Source organism: Ixodes scapularis, unplaced genomic scaffold (genome assembly GCF_016920785.2).
Source record: "Ixodes scapularis isolate PalLabHiFi unplaced genomic scaffold, ASM1692078v2 PGA_scaffold6__148_contigs__length_123643588, whole genome shotgun sequence".
In the NCBI taxonomy this organism is placed as follows: Eukaryota; Metazoa; Arthropoda; class Arachnida; order Ixodida; family Ixodidae; genus Ixodes; species Ixodes scapularis.
The window spans coordinates 52,107,167-52,128,564 of NW_024609881.1; the positions used below are offsets into that span (position 1 = coordinate 52,107,167).

The 21,398-nt window shown below is 43.3% G+C and overlaps 2 protein-coding genes across 2 annotated transcripts; both read right to left on the reverse strand.

Moving 5' to 3' along the window:
- Positions 1-985: 985 nt before the first annotated feature.
- LOC8050914 (prostaglandin reductase 3-like) lies at positions 986-2,371 on the reverse strand. The gene has a single exon (XM_002434952.4). It carries the CDS (start codon positions 2,191-2,193, stop codon positions 1,147-1,149), a length of 1,047 nt encoding a protein of 348 aa, XP_002434997.3. The 5' UTR covers positions 2,194-2,371; the 3' UTR covers positions 986-1,146.
- Positions 2,372-5,250: 2,879 nt separating this feature from the next.
- LOC120843149 (general transcription factor II-I repeat domain-containing protein 2-like) lies at positions 5,251-8,205 on the reverse strand. Its single transcript, XM_040214385.1, has 4 exons — positions 8,115-8,205; positions 7,862-8,006; positions 6,472-7,732; positions 5,251-5,280 (listed from the first exon to the last, which is right to left on the reverse strand). The coding sequence occupies exons 1-4, from the start codon at positions 8,203-8,205 to the stop codon at positions 5,251-5,253; spliced, it is 1,527 nt and encodes a 508-aa protein (XP_040070319.1).
- Positions 8,206-21,398: the final 13,193 nt, after the last annotated feature.

Consider the following 21,398-nt stretch of genomic DNA (forward strand, 5'->3'; position numbering starts at 1 on the left):
GAGACATCGGCACTGCCATATTAACATATGCAGTCCAAGCAATTTAAAACATGTCGGTTCGCTTCATGCTTACTAACTATAAATGCAGTGACAGCGGAACATTTATAAAACTTTTTGTTTTAATCTGCCCAACCGTGCTTTACGTAGAAAACTTTCTTATACCGGTTTGCTTCACAATATCTGTCCTAACAATACATTGCCTTTAAAATGTAAAAACAGCTCCCTTTTACATACCATCACGTCTCAATCACCAACACAAGAAAGGTGAGTAAAACTACAATATACCGAAGTTTATACATACCCCAAATCATGCTTTCACAAAAACGTCCTTGCAGCGTCTTTGGTCACTTTCTCTGATGGCGCCGCTTTTAAAACTGTCTTGAAAAATTTGTCACAATATCAGCATCTGAAAACGAGCTTATAACTTTCTTTCTTACAATATTTGTGTTTCATATACCTTTAAGAAATTTTCTTCTTCAATGTCTCTCGTGGGCTTGAGGGTATTTAATAAAAATAAATAAACAAGAGAACAATAAAAACAACCGCGCTCTCAAGTGGTTCAACAGCGACAATAGCGTCTAGGAATGTCTAACCTTGCCTGTCCCAAATAAAAAAAACACTCTAATACGGATTTATTCTGCCTCATGTAATGATGAATATCTTATACGATTGACATATATGAGCCCGTGAGTCTGGCCATCGCGTGTGTGCTTGTGCGGGTGTGTATATAAGTAGTGCTCGTACAATTTGAAGCGAACGATATAGCACCTAACTGTTAATACATAAATGATGTCCAATGCTGAAGAAATTTCAAGAAATTAATACCTTCTGCAGTATAAACTTTAGGTTTACCAATACTTTGTCCTTATTTAAGAGTGGTAGATCACTAACTTCATGGCCGCTATAGACTGAGTGATTCGATGACGAAAAATTACAAAACATATATGAATTGCAGCATGCAGCAGATAAGTAATCACTCAAGAAATTTGTCCCAATAATATTTTACTATTACTAATTTCGGCATTGCTTGTTATTTCACACAACACAATCTTTACGAACGCGTAATAAAAAAAGATGCATGGGTACAGTGTTACATCACCACAACCTGTAAAGTGAAAGTGTTTATGATGCAACAGGTTACAACGTCTACAAGGATTCGTCCAACTTCACGACAACCTTGCCGACGCTCTTTCCGGAGTGGAGGTACTCGACGCCCCGAACGCAGCCGTCAAGCCCCTTCAGCTCGCCTCCATTTGCGTTGAGCCCGAAGTCCAACTTAGGAGAGATCGTGCCATCCTGCACCATCTTTTGGAGCTTTGCCAGATATTCTGGAAACAGATGAGAGTATTGCGGGAGAAAAAATCCGCTCACACTGGCCGAACGCAGCAGCAGCTTAGAAGGCAAGTCCTTGAGGTTTACATCAGGAACAGCCTTGTCGCAACCCTGGTACCCTGAAATGGCTCCCACTACCACAAGTCTTCCCTTGTCGCTCAGATAATCCAGGAGGTCTTCGAACGTCTTGCCACCGATGGTCTCCCAGATGACGTCCACACCGTTCGGGTCGAACTTTTCTATTTCCTCGCCTAGGTCATGTGTCTTGTAGTTTATTACCTTGTCACAACCGATGCTCTTGAGGTACGCCTCCTTCTCTGGCGAGGAACATGTGCCGATGACGTGGCACTTCGCAGCCTTTGCCCACTGCACGGCGATGTGGCCCAACCCTCCGGCGGCTGCGGTTATTAAGACGGTTTCGCCTTCTTTTATCCTAGCTTGCTCGTCCAAGCCTATCGCAGCAGTCAGTCCACTTATTAGAAGCGGTATAACTTCAGGCACTGCTTTCGGAATCGGAAACACCTTCGACGCCAGGATAAGTTGATACTCGGAGAAAGCACCAAAACCGGGCATGTTGATTGTAGCCACCGCACTGCCGACGGTGAGATGTTTGACGTCCTCACCGACGGCAACCACTTCGGCCACGGACTCGACGCCGACGTTAAAAGGCGGTGTCGCTGCACCGTACCTTGCCGCGGTGACGTTCACGTCCGAAGCGTTGATACCGGCGTACTTGGTCTTCAGCAAAACCTCGCCGCACCCCAGTTTAGGCGTCTGTTCTGTGACGACAGAAACTGCTTCTCTGAAGTTGGAAGTTACCTTGACGCAAACGAGCTTCCTGTATTCACTCGGGAGGCTCATGACGATACTTGTTGCTTTTACCGTGCCCACGAAACGTCTGCTCACTTTATGAAAGCCGATTAGACTTTGGTGAGCAAACTGCTTTGGACGCTTGAACAGAGCATGGTAGAAACCGTTGATAAGTGGAGTGACGGCATAGCCGGCGATAAGATAGAAGCTTGCCCACGTCACGGTTTAAAAAAAAAGAAAGTGTCGGAATAGCTGCGATAGTTGGAGGCAGCTGGTGTAAAATAGAATAGCGACGACATAAACCGAAGGAAGAGTCGACTAATCGCCGGATGCTAATTGACCTAATATTTAGTTTAAAGTTTATTTCTAATACATATAATAAAGAATTTCTTGGCAAGGAAGTGTACCTTGCTAACGAGTCCGAACAAAACTTGCTGACTTGCTTTATTTTTTAGAAAAGCTGGTCCAGCTTTCTTGTTTCCGTGAATTGACGCAGACATATTTTTAACGACATCGGCATTGGTTATATATGCTTGTTGTTTTTCAATAATTAGATCTTCCTCAGTTACCCATAATTAACTCGAATATCAAAGTAGTGGCAACGGGCTGCTTCAAATCAGACGCAATTCCGTCGCTGGCGCAATATACGTGTTGCTTTCCTCTCTAGTTTGTAGGCATACGTTGGCCTCATGAAAGGTTTATTTTCAGTCCTATGTAGGGCAACCATGCCTCAATAATATCTGTAGACGTACCCATCTTTACGATTCATCAACTCAGCCACCAGATATTACCGAAGGGTATTTGACTCCTGAACGCAAGGAAGCATGCATCACATTACTTGGACACACAAACTTAAGAGTAAATTTTAAAAGCGTTAAAACCAGAAAACTGGGTAATTAACTCGCTTCAGCAAATATATGTAAAAATAAGTTTTCGGAGAGCGTCAGTTCTACAGTTTAGCTTTCTCATATTGCAAAAATCAGTGCGCTTTTTAAATAATCAGGGCGCATCGAAAAAAATAATATTTTTTCGGTATACTTTTTTCATTTGTTTTAACCTGAATAATTTTATAGGGAACCAGTGTGGCTTAACTAAGAAAAAAATGCTGTGAAGTTGAAAGGAAAAGCTTTAATTAGAAAAAAATTATTTATCTCGATAATAATGCACTTAATGCAAATGTGGAAGCGAGCTTATCAAGAATGAGGGATTGTTATCGTAATCTTATATCCATGAATCTCTCATTTTTTCTTGGCGCATGCGCGGTGTTCAACAAAAACTTCTAAAGTAAGTTTGATGGCTCTCAGAGCTCACGTGAATTTTGTGTATCAGTAAGCAAGTATTGACGACAATCTAGATGTCTTGCGCGGATAAGGAACAAAGAAATTAACAGAAGAGTTGGGAAATCCGCTTTCATCCTAGTCCAAGTGATAAAGAAAAGGAAGCAAGGTGGCCTGGCCTCAAGTACGGTTGATATGTAGGGGGTTCGATATGAGGAATTAAGTTCTCCGCGCGAATCAATAAAACCGTAAAATCCACCGAAACACCCATAATTTTGTATGCAACCATAAAATCTAACTGTCTTCGTCGTTGATATAAAGCAGCCAGGTTGCAGAGCACTTCAGGCCAAAATTCAGTTTTTGTTTGAGATTTGAGCGCTTCAATAAGTTCGAAACCATGTTAGACCTAAACTTCATCTTTTTCGGCCATAGTAACCTTGGTCAAAATTATTCATTTAAAAATATGAAAATGCCAAAAAATACAAAAACACGGAAAAACTGCGGGACAGCAAACTTGTTAAACAGAGGCTTGGACGAATTGGTGATTTATGCTGTATAAAGGTAACGCATAACAGAAAAAAGAACAAAAGTGAGACAGAAAAGAAGAACGAAGTGCTTAAAACCCGGATTATACTGCATTAAACTAGTATGCTTTGCCTACATATACTTAGCGGTAACTGGTGCGTACGCCAGAATCTGACTTGTACGCAAGCTGTTTCATTTAGAACAAAAATGATATGTAGATTCTTAAGTTTTTCGGTAATTTTGTAACGGAGAAATGATATAGTTGAGAGACCCTATTGAAAATTCTCATTTGTATGAGAAAGTTCTGTGTCCAATAAACACATATGAATCACACAAGATATATAAGAACATATAAGAACCATATAAGAACTATACGAGAACTATATCAAAACTATATAAGATTAATAAGAACATCCAAGCGCCATATAAGAAACTTGTGAGAAGTTTCTTATACCTTTCCTATATGGTTCTTATATATCTGATATAATTCTTATATAGTTCTTATATTGTTCTTATATGTTCTTATATATCTTGTATGATTCATATGTGTTTATTGGACACAAGAAATTTCTGATACAAATTATTTTTTTTCGCTAGGGGATCGACAGTAAAGTAATTTCCTTACATGTTTACCTCAGACCTTGGCGTTCAATACTTGCCTTTTAGTCACGTCACCCCCCCCCCCCCCCCATACACACAAAAACAACAACATACATAAATATATATAGATGTGTGTTTTATTCACCAAAGTTCTCCGGGGCACGTCACCGCTCTAGGAATGGAAGTCTTACCGCTCGCTCTCGTTCAGGTGCTCCTCCAAGCATGTCTGCCTGTCTGATTCTCCTGCCTGCCTGCACCAGCTACAGCTACCGGACTGACTAACGACCCTCAATGGCTTGGCTGGATGATCGACAACAGAACAGCCCTGCCATTTTTTCAACTTGAAACCATCGGAACGCCTTTCCCGCCAATCACGGAACTCAGCGCAGACCTTGGCTGGCAACACTGCCCTACTACAACAAGCCCGCGACTACTTAAACAACAAGCTCGGGACCGGCACTTCGGGCACGTCACCGCTCTAGGAATGGAAGTCTTACCGCTCGCTCTCGTTAAGGTTGGTGTAATTCATCTTGATTGTTACAAAAACGATGACCTCTTGTTAATAGCGGTGTCGTGCCCGACCCATTGGTATCTGTTCATCATTGATAGCATCACTTACGCCGGTGGCTGTTGTAACCAATTACTTCTCTTATTATCCGGTGATGTAGAGACTAACCCTGGAATGACTAAGGCTCAGGAAGCCCAATTAGAATCTGTCCTGGCCATTGTACGAAATCTTAAAGAAGGGAAAAATGAAGTTTTAAGCGAACTAAAGAAACTGAGAGAAGATCAGTCTCGTACTGAATCAGCCGTGACTGCCCTGACTAAAAGAGTAGCGAATGTGGAAGCATGCGTGTCTAGTTTGGACGAGATACGCAAAGATGCAGAAAGCACAAAAATATCTTTAAAAAGCATGACAGAACAAATTCATACTTTGGAATCACGGTCTGAAGACGCGGAGAATAGAACGCGACGTTCTAATCTTGTGTTCCATGGTCACGCTGACAACCAAAATGAAACGTGGGCCCAATCAGAAAAACTGGTTCTTGACATGTGCTCTCGCAACCTGGGTCTTTCGCTACAATCTAGTTTTGTAGAAAGAGCTTACAGGCTAGGTGGCTTTAACGATAATAAAACGCGCCCTATCATTGTCAAGCTTTCCTCTACCAAGCACAAAGATAGTATCTTGAGCGCGTGTTACAAACTAAAAAATACCGGTTTTGCCGTCAGCGAGGATTTTTCACCAGGGGCCCTAAACTCGTGAAACACAAAGTTTCAGCCGAAAGTTCGCGGAGCGCGCCAATTGGACGTTGGCGAAAAAAGCGCGAAGTCATCATCGTGATAGGCCAATTGGTGCGCTCCGAGAACTTCGGCCCCATCTTTGACTTTCACGAGTTTAGCGACCCTGCAGTAAGCGAGGCACGGCGAAAACTGATTGAGTTTGCGAAACAACAAGGAAAGCAGTACAAGCTGCGCTCGAACAGATTAATCATTGATAACAAAACATTTTGCTTCGACTCTGCAAAAAAACAGTATATATCAGGGGTGGCCAGGCTGACCCGGCCTGGGAGCCGCAAACAAAACCACCAAACTTCTAAGAGCCGCGGGGGGGGGGGGGGGGCATATGTTTGTTTAGGGCCTGTAGGCAAGAGCTGGCCCCCCCCCCCCCTTCCCCAAGAAACATACACAATGAACCAAAAAATAGAAACAGTTCAGTGAAGAGCGTGGCAGCTTTGTTTATTTCATTCATCTCGGCTGCGGTCACAGTGAATTACACTAATGAAGCGGTTGCTCATTGTGTATCTGTGTTGGGCTTCCCCATTCGTAAAACAAGCCGCTTGAAGTTCGGCTCGAACGACGTCGTTGCGCTCCGGAGCAGCTCAGTCAGGTGGTCATCCGTAAGAGTCGCGCGCTGTTTTGACTTCACCGCTTTCATTGTTGAGAACACAGCCTCGCAGCAGTATGTTGATCCAAATATGGAGAGGAGTTTCTGGCCCGCGAGCTTGACGTGGGGATACCTTGCTTCTAGCACCTGCCCCCAGAATACTGCAATTTTCTGAGACTGCAGGAACGTCTTCAGCCCTTCGTCTTCTTGTAGTTCAAGCAGTTCCAGTTCCAACGCTCCTACATCTCCTGCCAAGTTTTTCATGGCTGGACAGTCGACACTCAACACATCAACCATAAAAGGATTCATCAGAAGGGCAAAACAGGGCTTGAGTTGGTGCATATCTTTGAACCGGGAATGAAAGTCCCTCTCGAGTTCCTCGAGCTTTACGAAATATTCCCTGAGCTTAGCATCGGTCAGCTCAAACTCGGGTTCTGCATCCAGCATGCTCTTCAGCTGCGGGAAGTGGATCAGGCGCTTTGTTTTCAGGTCGTTTTGAAAAAGTTTTAGCTTGTTTTGGAAGCTGAAGACTGTTTGGGCGAATTCCGATACTATTTTTTCTTTCCCTTGCAGCGACATGTCTAGAGTTTTAAGGTGCTGAACTACGTCAGTGAGGTAACCGAGATCAACACACCAACCTGCGTCATGAAGTTCAGGACATGGCTTCTCTTTCGCCTCCAGAAAAGCTTGAATTGGCTTAAGGAGATCCACAAACCTTGATAGTACGTTGCTCAGTGACTGCCAGCGTACCGCACAAAAAAACGAAACGTCGTTGGGCGCTTCATGAAGTTCCTGTTCTTCGAGGAAGTTGCAGAATTGCCGATGGGTTTTTGCATTTGATCGTATGTAGTTGACGACTCGAAGGACGGTGCTTATAACGTCTTTGTAGCTGAAATGCTTCGCCACCAGGTGCTCGCGATGGATAATGCAATGAAATGAGAGAAAATCTGGAATGGTGGGATCGCTCCGCAGAAGACCTACCAAGCCCACATTCTTACCAAGCATAGCAGGCGTACCATCAGTGGCAATAGCGACAAGTTTCTGTAGAGGAACGTCGAACCTCTCTAACGTTGTTAACAATGCATTCTTAATGTCAACACCGCGAGTGGTTTCCTTGAGGGCAACCATGTCCAGAAGCTCTTCTCTCACGCTTTCGTCGGATGAGACATAACGGACGAAGATTGCAAGCTGTGGCTTGTCTTGTATATCCGTAGATTCATCAAGGGCTAAGCTGAATGCTTTGCAGCTGTTTAGGCCCTCTTGAAGCTTGTCGACGACGTCGGCGCTTAGCTGTGAAATGCGCCTTTCGACCGAATGTCGTGAAACTGGGACTTGGTTCACCAACCTTTGAAGATTCTTGTTGTTTGGATCCAACAATGCCACGACGTCGGAGATGTTAGTCTTCACAAATTCTCCTTCCGAGTAAGCTCACTTGGTACGAGCAATGTTCCACGCGATTGCAAAGCTTGCTTCGGCTGCTACGTCAGATTCCTTGGTGAAGGTCTTCATCAAGCACTGCTGATTCTGAAGTCGCGATTTGAGCTGGGCCTGTTTGACTTCTCTCAAATCAGATGAAGCTGGATAGTCCCGAGAAAAGGTTTTGTGATTGGTCTCATAATGCCGTCTAACACTGCTTGCCTTGTGGTGCGAAATTGCTGCATTGCAGATGAGGCAGAGGGGCTTACCGTTTTTCTCAGTGAAGGCGAAATTTTCCTCCCACTCAAGAAGGAATGTCCGATGTTCATCTTCGTACTTGCGTTTCTTGTTGGTAGCCATTGCGACGACGTCCGCAGAGCCTCGTCACAACTTCGCCAAGGGTGGTTAGACGTGGGCAAAAGTTAACTTATTGTCTCGACAGAGCAGGTAGAACACCGTAGAGGCAGCTGGAAAAATGATGACCTCCTCGCATGGAATGCAGACAGTCATTTAGAACTTTTTTTATCCTCCGTATGCACATGACTGCTTTTCCAATCGAAGCACGACCTTGATACAACAAACGTTTCGCCCTTCCATACAAGTGTTTTAGACACGCCTTCACTAACCGCTGGCTAGTCACCCCCTTCTCCCCCTCCCCGAAAGTAGAACAAAGCAGCCTGCGGGTCACAAATGTAAACCGGTAAAAATAATGAGAATGTTCTCGGTCCTTTGTGAACTTGAACATAACACCCGTGACTAGTGGAAGCTATGAATGAGGTCAACCCGGGCTTCCGCGACCCTCAACAATAAACGATATGGGCGAAGATGCAATATCTCAAGGGGGCAAGTATCACCGGCAAGTAACAAAGGCCGCGAGACAGAACATTTCCTCGACCCCAAGCCAAAATGCATGCATCGTTTGACAATCCCAGTCGCTGATGCATTTCCCCCTAGGGTCCAGCAAACGCTCTCAAACAATGAAAGGAACAGGATCTGTGGAAAGATACGAGTGAAATGCGGTTCGACTGTACCTATGGTGGCACAAAGCTGCCAAAGTGCAAGCTAGCTGTTTTTTTTTTTTTTATTCTGAAACATTTCCTTTTTTCCTGTGAAAGGAGGAAAAAATGTCCTTCTTTCCCCAGGTAAGAAAGAAGGAAAGTGGCGGGAGGGCGGGCGGGCCGGCCGGGGGGGGGGGGGGGGTACCCTTATGAGGGATCCGCGAGCCGCACTTGGACCAGCAAAGAGCCGCATGCGGCTCGCGAGCAGCGGTTTGGCCACCCCTGGTATATATGAAGAAAAAAAAGCCATAGGAGATGTGTACACGCCGAAGCCCACCCCAGTGTTCCCGAGTACGCAGAAACACCAAGTCATATTCGGCCGTTTTCACAAATAAAAGAAGTGCTTTAACAAACCGCGACGACCTATTATCACTAATTGAAATATGCACTGCCGACCTCGTCATTCTGACAGAAACGTGGATGAAACCCAAAATCGCTGACTGAGAAGTGTTCCCCCAAATCTGAATTATACCTTACACAGATGCGACAGACTAATAAAGAGGGGTGGCGGTGTCCTAATCGCTATCCCCAATCATATTTACAAGTTAATGTTCCAGGTAACCTCGAGATGGTATGCCTTCAACTTCACTCTCAGTGTTCCGATATCTTGATTGGTGTGTGTTACAGAGCACCCGATCACCACGCTAGTTTCGTTAGAGAACTTAATGACTCCCTCTCGTCCATCTTTAATACCCTTAAACCAAATGCGTCGGTCATCCCCTTTGGCGACTTCAACTTTCCGAATATTGATTGGCACTCCCTTTCATCAGGTCATCAGTTTGATAATGAGTTCATCGACCTAGCTCTTTCGTTTAACCTCTCCCAAACGATAACTAAACCAACAAGAGTTAGCCATCACTCTAGCAACATTCTTGACCTGTGCCTTACTACTGACCCCTCACATGTGAATAACATCACTCATCTTCCCGCTATTAGTGACCACAAAGTTATACACTTAAACCTGCAGTTTGACGTCGTCATCAGATCATGCCATTATAAATTTATTAAAGACTACAATAAAGCTGACTATGCTACAATTAATAGAAATCTTCAACAGTTTTATGATACTTTTCATATCAACTTTTATCAAAGAACAGCTGAGGAAAAATGGAATCTCTTTAAAAACAAGGTAACAACTCTCACTGACACGTACGTTTCAACCATCAGAATTGAAACATCAATGCAAAGCCTTGGTACAACAAGAAAATCTCCAAATTAAGTGCTCGGAAGAAACGACATTTCAAGCAAGCTAAAGAAAAGACAATACTATTGCATGGGATAATTACAACGCGTCTGCTAAGGAATATAAAAGAGAAGTGAAAAAGGCCAAGAACAAATTTTTTAACTTCTACCTTCTTAACATTTTGAAGAATAAGCCTAATAAGTTCTGGGAGATCATTCATCCTAAAGAGCATAAATCAATCCACCTGACTAATATGAATGGAACTCCCGCGTCTGATAGCGAAAGCGCCTCACTAATAAATACCTAGTTTAGCTCAGTATTTACACTAGAAAACAATGACAATATTCCTCTCCTAAATCACATTTCTCATTCTGCTATGCCTATTATCGAAATAACACATTTGGGTATAGTGAAAGCGTTATAAATCTCAAAAATTCTGCCAGCTCCGGTGATCACCAAATAAATTCTAAATTGCTGAAAAACACAAAGCACATATCATCCCAATTTTTAACCCTTATTTTTCAACACTCACTTGATGTCGGCAAGCTTCCGTCTGATTGGAAAATTGGTAGAGTCATCCCTATTTTTAAAAGTGGGGATCGTAATGTTGTATTGAACTATCGCCCAATATCTCTCACCATGCATCTCATGTAAATTACTAGAGCACTTCATTTTCTCTTCTATCATGAAATATCTGGAAAATTACGATCTGCTTTTTAAAAATCAGCATGGTTTTCGTAAGACATGTTCGTGTGATACCCAGCTAATACATTTCATTCATGAGCTTCACAGAAACCTTGACAAGAGATTACAGACCGATGACATTTTCGTAGACTTTTCTAAAGCATTCGATAAAGTTCCCCATCAACGTCTGCTACAAAAACTAACCCAACTGCGTATTCATAATTCAGTAGTCACTTGGACACAAAAATTCCTATCCGATCGTACGCAATAAACTGTTGTACACGAGTTCCGTTCACATCTTTCTCGTGTCACGACCGGTGTACCCCAATTTAATTGCATTATAATTTCCCAAGGTAGTGTTCTTGGCCCCTTGCTATTTTTAATATATGTTAACGACCTTCCTGCTAACCTAACATGAAATTCGCCTCTTTTCTAACGATTGTGGTTAGTGAAACGCTAGTGAAACGAGTGTAGTCTGAGAAAATGAACCTTAAAGCTCGGTCTTGAATTGCCCCTAATTTCATGACTAGGTAATGCTGCCACGGGGACCATACAGAAGACGCATACTCTAGACGAGATCTAACAAATGTTATGTATGATAATTGTTTAATTTCAGGTGAGGCCAGTTTGAGGTTGCGCCGAAGATATCCTAATGATGAATTAGCCTTGGATAAAATAAAATTAATGTGCGTTGCCCAAGATAGATCACAGGTTAAATGAACGCCGAGGTATTTATAAGATGTACAGGGGTCAATTATCGTGTCGTTGAGTTGATATAAAAAGAGTGATGGGGACTGTAATCTGGTGAATGACACTAGTTTCGTTTTATTTACATTAACTGTCATTTGCCGTGTTTGACATCATTCTTCTATTATTAGTAAATCAGCCTGTAAGAGTAGGTGGTTATTCCCCAATGTGTGGAGGGAACAAAGTCACACAAGGTTTTGCGCAAAAAAAATTTATTTCTAAATAATTCAAAACTACATCAAGGCGGCAAACTTGTTTTGGCGTTTTGTCATTTCTGCCAAGTTTGATGCTACTTAATAGAGAAAACATCAAACAAAATAAAACTGAAAAATTTGCACGAATAGTAGTCTTCAATGACAATACATAAAACGATTTATACAATACTTGAAATATATATTGCGCATGAAAATGCACAAACATTGGTACTTTGACTTTTTTACCTTATGCTCGTGCTTTGCTATATCGTTGAGTTTTTAAGATATATCGTTTAAATGTTTTTCGGAAGTTCTGCACACGAGGGTGTATTCTATATATAATGTCTCGCTTTGACTTAAGAAAAAACATATATCCAATGCTCTAGATATAGCTGAAAATGAGAAGTCAGCAACCTTAGCATGCAGTTAAAAAAATCTTGGATTTTTCTTAAATTTTGTTAACCATTCTAGATTATATCGCCCTGTTTCCCCATTAAACGAGTTGCATTATTTTGTCTTTGTAAGAACTGCAACACTTCTAAGTACAGGAGTTTGACTACTTCGAGATTTTTAACAAATATTGGTTTGCTGTTATCTCCTAAGGTTTTTTTAAGCTTTACTATTTATTTTTTACTTATATATACGTCTCAGAGGATCTATCATAGATGTATATTTTATTGTTCAAGTTTATAATTGAAAATATTTTCAGCGCTTCAAACATGTCTCAGCGCAAAATGCTCTACAATTCAACGTTCAGCTAAAGGAATGAAAACAAGCTGATTGTTTAGATAAGGCATACTGCACCACATAGCAGTGCTTTTCATTAAAATGTGTGTTGCTTTATTTTGTCCCGGTCAAAGACACAGTGCATCGAATCGTACTATGTATACCCTCCAGGTCAACATTTATGTCGCTAGCTGCCACGGCCTCAATTACTCCTACGTTCTAAAATAAAAGCTTATCATCATTTTATACTTTGTTTATTTTTGGCAAAGTTCAAGTTTGAGGTATATGACTGAAATAGATCTATTAAGTTGAAATTCAAAGCATCAGCTGCATCCTTCATGTGACGAGCCCTCCCCTCTTGCTACTTTCAAATGTCCCTGCTCGGTATATGCGTGAACTTCAACACAACTCGCCAAGAACAAACGAACACAACTCATCGGCTTGCGCCATCGGGGTAGGTTACCGAACGCAACACCTCAGCAGTTGGAGCGCGCAGCGAGCGGCAATTTCTTTTTTTTTTTTTTTTTACCTCGCTTGAGTTAGTTTTTGCTGCTCGTTATAGACCTTTCCAACAAACGCCTTCTGCGAGCTGCCATCTTTTCTTACTGGACTGTTAAACGCCTTCCGAGCACGCGCAATAGCGCCTCTTGCGAAAAAATCGTACGCCGCGCCTGCGTAACAGTCCAGTGACTTGACATTTTTCGCCTGGGCGATAAGTGATGGAAAGGTCTATAAGAAAACGCGGGTTTAGAGCTAAGCAAAGCGCGCAACCCCTCTTTGAACATTCGCCAGGTTTAAAGAGGGAGTCCCGCGTGACTGGACGACTGGAGCAGCATATCATAGAGTCACGATGTATGAAATGCGTGCCTGCGTAACCCGAAATTTAAACGAGCGTGACGAGCGCAGTTTATGGGGACTTTTTGCTTTTAATTGCTGTTGACGCGGGTAAAAGAAAATGATTTTGTGCGGCGGAACTAAAGCCATAGATCTTAAAAGCTCCGTTGCCGGCGAAACGTAGCCTAATTGAACGCAAACACGGCGGACGAAGGCCTCTGATATCTAAACAAAATCTTAAGCACCTCAAGGCGTTCCGTGGGGCTCTGGTCGCCGGATGACGCTGTTGGCAGCGACGCACGTCTGGAGAGCGTCGATAGAATTTTATCTGGCGGGGGCTAAGGGCGCAGTGTCCCTGCATAAAAAAATATTATTCTCTGAGCGCGTCTGTGTGGTCTCGTGTATCCACCTTACACTCACGCTAATGTAAAAATAAAAACAAATCGTGTAGCACACTCTCAGAAAAAAGGGTGTATTCCTACACCCTTTGTCCCATATAATACACCTAAAACTTCAGTTCAACGTATAGCGCACTGACATCGATCTGACGGTACTCACTTTCAGAAGATCAATAAGCCGTGTGGAACAACTTTTTTTTTAAATAGCCAATGTACGTGTTACTAATTACAACAAAAACAAATTTTTTTTTACCCTACTGCAAAATCTTAGTGTTTTCTTTTTGTGATTTTTATACGTACTTTAGTTATTTCAAAAGTTACATCGTACCGTTATCATGCCCCTTGTAAACTTTGGGGCCGTCTGTTCCACTATAGGGCGCTGTACGTCTAACTAAAGGTTTGGGGTGCATTATATGGGACTAAAGGGTGTAAATTGATGCCTTTTTTTAAAGTGAATTGCGTGCAACGTGACTTTTGGTTGCACTCTAAGAGAAAAAGGAAACGTGAATTGCACCCTCAAGAGAGAAAACACGCTGCCACAACCATTAGCCCCTAGGGGAGCAAAGGTAACGGAAAAAACCTTTGCGCCTCCACAGTTAGTCGCGGAAAGTTAAACCCTCAGGACTACCTTTTGCCTCCTTGCATTTAGGCCACCGAGACTAAATGTTTCATTCTCGCCTTATTTATAACTAGATTGCGCCCTTAAACACCCAGGTGGCACTAGTCGAAGTCAAATTCAAAATTCTTAAAGATATATTCACGCTGGGTTAGAACTTTTGCACGCTCATTACATTCACATATGAACAACGCTTTTTTTCCAATTCGCAAACGTATCATATAGTTTAACATAGACAAAGATTTAGAACACGCGACGGCACCCTAATTCAATTGCCACCCCAAAGGCTACGCATGCGCTTTTTATACTGGTCATATGAAAGGAGTAGTTTCGTCAGTGACCATGAACGATGTTACAAATATGATGCTTCTTTCGCACCAATATTGTTCTTCAACGTTGTTGCTAAATGTTCCAAGGAGTGTATCTCTTACTAAGAAGCAACGGTATACTCAGTAATTATTCGTGCCAGTCTGTAAAACAGCGTCCCATATGCTCCCAGCAGCCATGTTCTCACATCCCCGCATACAGCGGCCCGCTTTGCGCATGCGCGTCTCCGTAACAACTGCATCGTATCTTGCAAAAAAAAAAATATTGAAGAATACGAAAACAAAACAAAAAGCGTAAGGAACATTTCTTTGTCTTTGGAAACGTTTTTACCACGTGCTACGTGCCTATATTTATTCCTGTCGAACCAAAAAGGAAATATAAACACTTTCAAGGCACGCTCCAAAGAATGCAAAGGCAAAGGACGGGAGGACAACGGTCAAAAGCTGCATGGCCAGTGCATCAACAATGGCGCCGATCGAGTCAGCGCTGGCTTCCACGACGTGCTGGAACCGAGACTGCGACTGTTAGTCAGCTTCAACCCTTAAGCACGTCCCCTTCTGCAATTTTCGATGCTACGAACGTCTGTTCCTGCGTTCCGACACAGTAAGTGCGTCGCTGACGCCGGCTATCGGCGATGCAGCAGACGCCACCATCTTGTCGCGCGTCTTCTGCTCCCATGCTCTTGCTCCCGCGCGCCGTCCGCTACCTTTTTTCCCGCGCTTTTTCTTCCGGGGTTGTTTTTGCCCTCGCGTACCTCTCGGTTAGTCCCGGTCGAGGGCAGTTAGTCCTCTGCATATGCGCACGCTACCTAGATCGAACCAGATGGTCTCTTCGGGGAGCGAATGGTAGTTCAAAGACCAAATGCTGCCGTTAGTCCTTTGAGACCTTATTTTTGCTTAGAGTGTGTGTTTGAAGACCCGCCTTCCTTGGGCTTAATGAAAGAGAGAGAGAAGGGTTCATTGAGGTAAGGCGTTCAGCGTTCAGTGCGGACGCAACTTTAGTCACTAGGTGAAGAAAGATTCGGTGTTAGTTCTTCAAATTAGAACTGCACTATCCACAAGCCCCGTTTAGTTGCATCGTCGGACGACGCTCATCAGCTATGGCAGCGAATTTCAACGTCGACAGTTGTTTTTGTGCTGACTACCTCAGTAAACACAAGAAAAAAAGTGAAAGCCGTTTACAACTCCCTGTAACGCCGAATTGGAGCGCGGCTCTTGAGGAGGAGGAGTGAAGGGTACTGAGGGGAGGGTAGACCCCTCCTCCTTCTCCTCCTCCTCCCCTTATTCTTTAATATGCTCCGGGGGGGGGGTCACGTGACCTCGGGGGGGGGGGGGGGGGGGGGGGTGTCACGTGACTTCGGCGAGGGGGTCACGTGACCTTGGGGAGGAGACCACGTGACCTCGGGGGTCACGTGACCTCAGAGGGGTCACGTGACTTGCGGGTCACGTGACCTTCAAAGGGTCACGTGGGGTCATCTTGGGGTCACGTGACCTTGAGATGACCTTGGGAGGGGTCACGTGACTTCGAGGGGTCACGTGATCCCAAGATGACCCCACGTGACCCCCAAGGTCACGTGACCTTGGGAGGGGTCACGTGACCTGGAGGGGCCACGTGACCTTGGGATGACCTTGGTTACGCCGACGCCGACGGCGACGCCGCTCAAGCCGGGAACGGGCCCCTAAGAGCTGCGCTCTAAAATTTTCAAAGCAGAGAAATTTCCGTAGCGTGCAACATCTTGGTGACAACCTCCTGAAGAAGATTTTGCCCCACGGGACATCTGTAGAGGTGAAGGCCACATACTACCTCTGCCTGAACAGTTTCCAGCACGCACATCTACCGTGAAATAAAGCGTGTGCAAGAGAACTCTGAGACTGCGGAGGACGCTTTTATTCCAGATATTGAGGCTTTCGAGAAGCTGGATCGTTATCAACTGCCCACAGAAGTGTCACCACTGCAGCCACCAAGTCAAGTGAAAAGCCGTTGCGGAGAATCCTATGGTAAAAGGTAACAAGCCGAAATAGAATATGCCATTATCACTGATGTTCGCACGGGGATTCGAACGGCACACGGCCCATCCGACGTCCCAGGACCATCGCGAGGGGACTGCGATAGGTGCAGAGAGTGGACGCAGAACATTCGGCTCGCATACGCTGCATGTGCTTCCCACCAAGAACGCTGCCCGCTACTGACGCTACTATGGAGACAACTCCAATCTGAAACTCTCACAAACCCTGCGGTCTTAAGCCGTGCGCACCCAGATAAATTTAAACCCGATTGCAGCAAATGCGGTGGAAAAGCTAACGGAGACCATATCTTCTGCGACTGTCCGACAGATCCCCCCCCCCATTATCGCTCCAGAGGCTCGCGCACCCGGGCCCGTGGGAGAACTTGCTGCTCAGCTCCAACCTGGAAACCCAAGTCCAGGCCGTGACTAGAGCCCAAGAGGTCACCGCCAGTCTCCATTGACGGCCACCTAGCAAGATCAGCATACCCACCTCTAACTCTAGCCAATAATAGAGATTTTCCAATCCAATTCGCTCGTGTTTTCTGTTTAATTAAAATTGACATATACTGCAAAGTTTCAAAACAGGACTGAACTTGAGACTGAATTTTCCTAGGACCATGCAGCACCCATTGCTACGTCACTTTCTTTATAACCACTGCGTGGACATGTTAAGTATCGGCCGCGTTAAGTATTGTGCATTTGTCAGAGTTTGAAATATTTTTCTTTTTTTGGTTTTTTTGGTTCGTTCTTGTATCGAGAACGCAAGCCGCACTGTTTTTTTTTTTTTTTTTTTCGGGAAGTTGTGCTTTTGGTCAGGAGTATGCCGAGCAGCGACATTTGAAATGAGCATGAGAGCATTCATCCTCACAGGACGAATGCCGTTGAAGCTTTGAAGCACTGCTTAATAGATGTGTTTAGAGGGTCATTTATCAAAATTTGACTTTGGCCACAAATTAAACAAAATATAAAATTATTATTTTATTTTATAGAACGTAGGAGTAATTGAGGCCACGTCAGCTAGCAACAAAAATTTTGATCTGGAAAGTACATATAGTACAATTCGAAGCTCTTTGTTTTTGACCGGGACAAACTAAATCAATCCACATTTTAATGAAAAACACGGCAGTGTGGGGCAATATACATTATTTGAACGTAAAAAAGACCAGGTTGTTTTTTTGTTTGTTTTTTATCTGCACGTTCAGTTTGCAGGGCATTTTGCACTGAGACATGTTTGAAGCTCAGCCCTTACGAAAATGGCAGATCTGGACTTATATAAAAAAAACAAATATGAATATCTAAAAAATTGGGCAGATCTGGCCATATCAAGCACATCAGTCTATATAAGCCTTATATAACCAGATCTGCCCAATTTCTTATACATCCATATCTGGGTCTGCCAAATAGGGGTATATCTGCCTCCCATATCAGGGTGCTTTTTTTTTTATTCTTGCAGATTTGTTTTTAAAAAAAGTCATGAATGCCACACTTATGCGGTTTCTGCGAGTGAGTTATACGCCCAGGGGGACATTACGTGGGCGCTAAGCTTTGCGATTACTCGGCTAATTAATTAAAATTCACTAATGAACTTTTCAATTAGTGAAAATAGACATACGGTTCCAATAAGCAGCTAGCGGGGCGTCGTCCAAACTCCCTAAATCAGTCATTTTCAGAAAGTTTTTCAGCGCGTGAGAAGCGCACTAAAGCCACCACTCGTGGAGCAGGTACAAGGCTAGCGGTTTCAGTAAGGCGGCCGCGCAATTTTTCTGTCTCTTATCTAGCCCCAGCCTTGTACCTGGTCCACAAGTGGTAACTTCAGCGCACTACCGCGCTTCACACGCGCTCAGTCTTTCTAAAAATTACTGGTTTAGGGGTTTTGGACGAAGCTCGGCAAGTTTGTAATTGAAACCATATGTCTATTTTCACTAATTAAAAGTTAATTAATGAATTTTATTTAATTAGCCGACTTATCGTAAAACTTAGCAAACTACATAACGTCCCCTGGGCGTATCACTCTCGCACAAACCGCATAAGTGTAGCGTTCACGGCTTCTTTTAAAACAAATCTGCAAGAATAAAAAAAAAAAAAACGGTATCCACCGTGCTGGTAGTTGACTCTTCGACCCTCCACCGCGGGAGCAATGGTAAACTGTGCCGCGCTCGGCTGTAGCAATTACCCGGTATCCCGACGATGGTTTCGTCAGCATGAACCGCGAGACAGAGTGTCCGTCAAGTTAGAGAAAGTACAAGCGGGCGGAGAGGGATACGCCCGCGGATGACCTAGCATTGTTTACCGGTATTTCGCAAAATCGTAACAATCTTTCTACAAGCGACTCGTAAAGCCGCTCGTCAAATTTTGGAACGCGTAATTAAGAGTCTGTGCTGCTGTTGTTTTTTGGCGACACGTCAAAACTTTGTCGGCGGCATGTTGAAACTTTCTGCTTGTAGCGCAATCGCACCAATGCCGAAACATTCTGCACAATGTTTCTCCACGCTGCCAGGAGATAGACACGGCCTAAATCTAGAGGTATTCTGGAAGAATACATTTAGGAAAAACGATCAATTGTCACGAAGTAGGTTGCAGCGCACTTACGTTGACGAGACGCGACTTGAAAGGTGTTGTACGAGGGAGATGTCGACACGGCCACGGCAAAACTACCACTCGAACACAGAAACAAGAAGGTGCCCGTGAAGATTCAACACGATGTAACACAAGCTGTCGTTTGTAGAACCGAACACTAAACGCATCACAAAAAATTCTTGGGCTTCTTTGAAGAAATCGCTTGCAGAAGCAGACATACGCGTCTGCCACAGAGGGAGAATTCACACGCCAAACTAGGTCCGGCTAAACGCATTCCGAGATCGCGGCAACGGCTAACGCGTCATCCGTCAAACCACGTGACCACTCACTATTTACAACGCTTTCAGCTTAGGGAGAGAGAAAAGGATCGAAGGAGCGGCCAAAACGGGGTTTCACGAACAAAAGGCTTATCTTTTGGGGCCACAACCAGGAGATGTGTCACTTGTAACGAAGGTTGACAGTACTGCGAATGCTATGTGTGGCCTTGGGCGCCAGGCAGGTGCGATGTCCTGCTTTGTCACCAGATTCTAGACTGTAGTCACGTGACCCTAACCGGAGACACGATTTGCCTAAAACACGCGTAGCGTCTACCCTGCTGTCAATACCGAGTGAACATACTGCTCTATGAAGTCTAGCTTTTGAACTCAAAACAATGCAAGTTTCAAGATACTATGTTTTACGCTGTATAAACCATATTATAATTTTAAATGAAAAAATTAACGCGACTATTTTTTTTGTGCATGATGCCGACAAATAAATAGATAAGTAAATATATATATATATATATATATATATATATATATATATATATATATATATATATATATATAAAACTGAGAAGAAAAAAACCCTTAGTGAAAAACAGCAACAACGGACGATTTAATCTTCGACGTTTCGGCCGGAGTCCGGCCTTCGTCAGGAAGTACCAAAGAACCTGTTTGGTATAATAATTCAAACTAATATCATCTAAAGAGCGAGCTCGCGTAAGTTTGGAATAATAGCCTTGTCGGCAAAATAGCTAGTATTTTTTTTTTATGTGGCCTTTCTGCACTGGATTTATCTTCATTCTTTTACGTGTAAATATTGTCTTTGAATTTCCTTGAATTTTATATTGTGTACTTTGAATGCAGCCTGTAATTTATGTTAATCGCTATGTTCGTGAGGTTATTCATATCAATGGTCAACAAGCTTAGAAAATATTGTAGTTCATTTTGCATGCATATCATTACTATGAAATTTAAAATCCCATTAACATAATTTTTTTTTTCAGAGCGTTTCATTATAGGTTAGCTCTCACTATAGCGCTTGTACTGTCTACGTGTTTTTCGTCTTTTCCTTGGCGCCTCAGTATTTATTATGTATATCCAACTCAAATATTCTGTTTATAGGCCCTTATAGGCTATGTACCATTGTAGCGGCTATCACCGGGCAAAAATGCAGTCTTTCTGATGTGGACTCACGCGCAGTGTTTACAATATCAAACGGACCAGTAGTCAAGGATGCAGCGCGTAAAAAGCGATTCTTCAAAGGGCCACGGCTGTGGCATAGTAATACACGAAACATTTTGTCCGTGCAGACAACAAGCTTCACTCATCCCACATTGCACCGAGGTGGCTATAGCATTCGGAGGAGCTTCGTGTTTGAAGCCTTTTAGCTGAAAAAAATGGGCCACTACTTGTTACTACTTGCCTTCCGAAGCTTCAATATAATAGTTTTTTCGTGCAGAGTAACGTATTGAGGTAATTGATTTTTACAATTTGCGAACAAAGCTTGTACGTCCTGTGTGCCTTTTAAGTTATGTTGCAACACATTGTAGACTCTTGTGTCTGAGAGCAAAGGCAATGTAACCATCACTATATTTTCTTTTTAAGGAACCAAAGGAGCAAACGATTTCTGCAAAACTTTCAGTTTTATTTCTGGCTACCATGCGCAGAGTTTTTGCGTAAACGTTAAAACATATACTAGGGTCAGAGAAACAGGCAGCAGGGGTACGGCTTGTTGCACGAGTGAAGCAGTACAAGGTCGGCAAAATTTTGTCGTGACTCCAATGAACGATTTAAATATTATTTTAGTAAAATAAATAAAAAAACAATAATTTACATCGCCCAGCCAAACGTCTACAGTAGCAGGGACGGAGAAAAAATATATGACTTGAACAGATCGGCAGAGCGCAGATATATTTCATAACCTGAAAATATGTTTCG

What these genes read in the sequence shown, in the direction of transcription:
- LOC8050914 (XM_002434952.4), bottom strand. Translation starts at nt 2,193, where the DNA reads ATGAGCCTCCCGAGTGAATACAGGAAGCTCGTTTGCGTCAAGGTAACT.
- LOC120843149 (XM_040214385.1), bottom strand. Translation starts at nt 8,205, where the DNA reads ATGGCTACCAACAAGAAACGCAAGTACGAAGATGAACATCGGACATTC. An exon ending in CGCCTTCACTGAGAAAAACG is followed by an intron (nt 8,007 to 8,114) that starts GTAAGCCCCTCT and finishes GGGACTATCCAG; the next exon opens with CTTCATCTGATTTGAGAGAA. An exon ending in TGTTCTCAACAATGAAAGCG is followed by an intron (nt 5,281 to 6,471) that starts GTGAAGTCAAAA and finishes CCCTTCTTTAAG; the next exon opens with ATTTCGTACAATGGCCAGGA.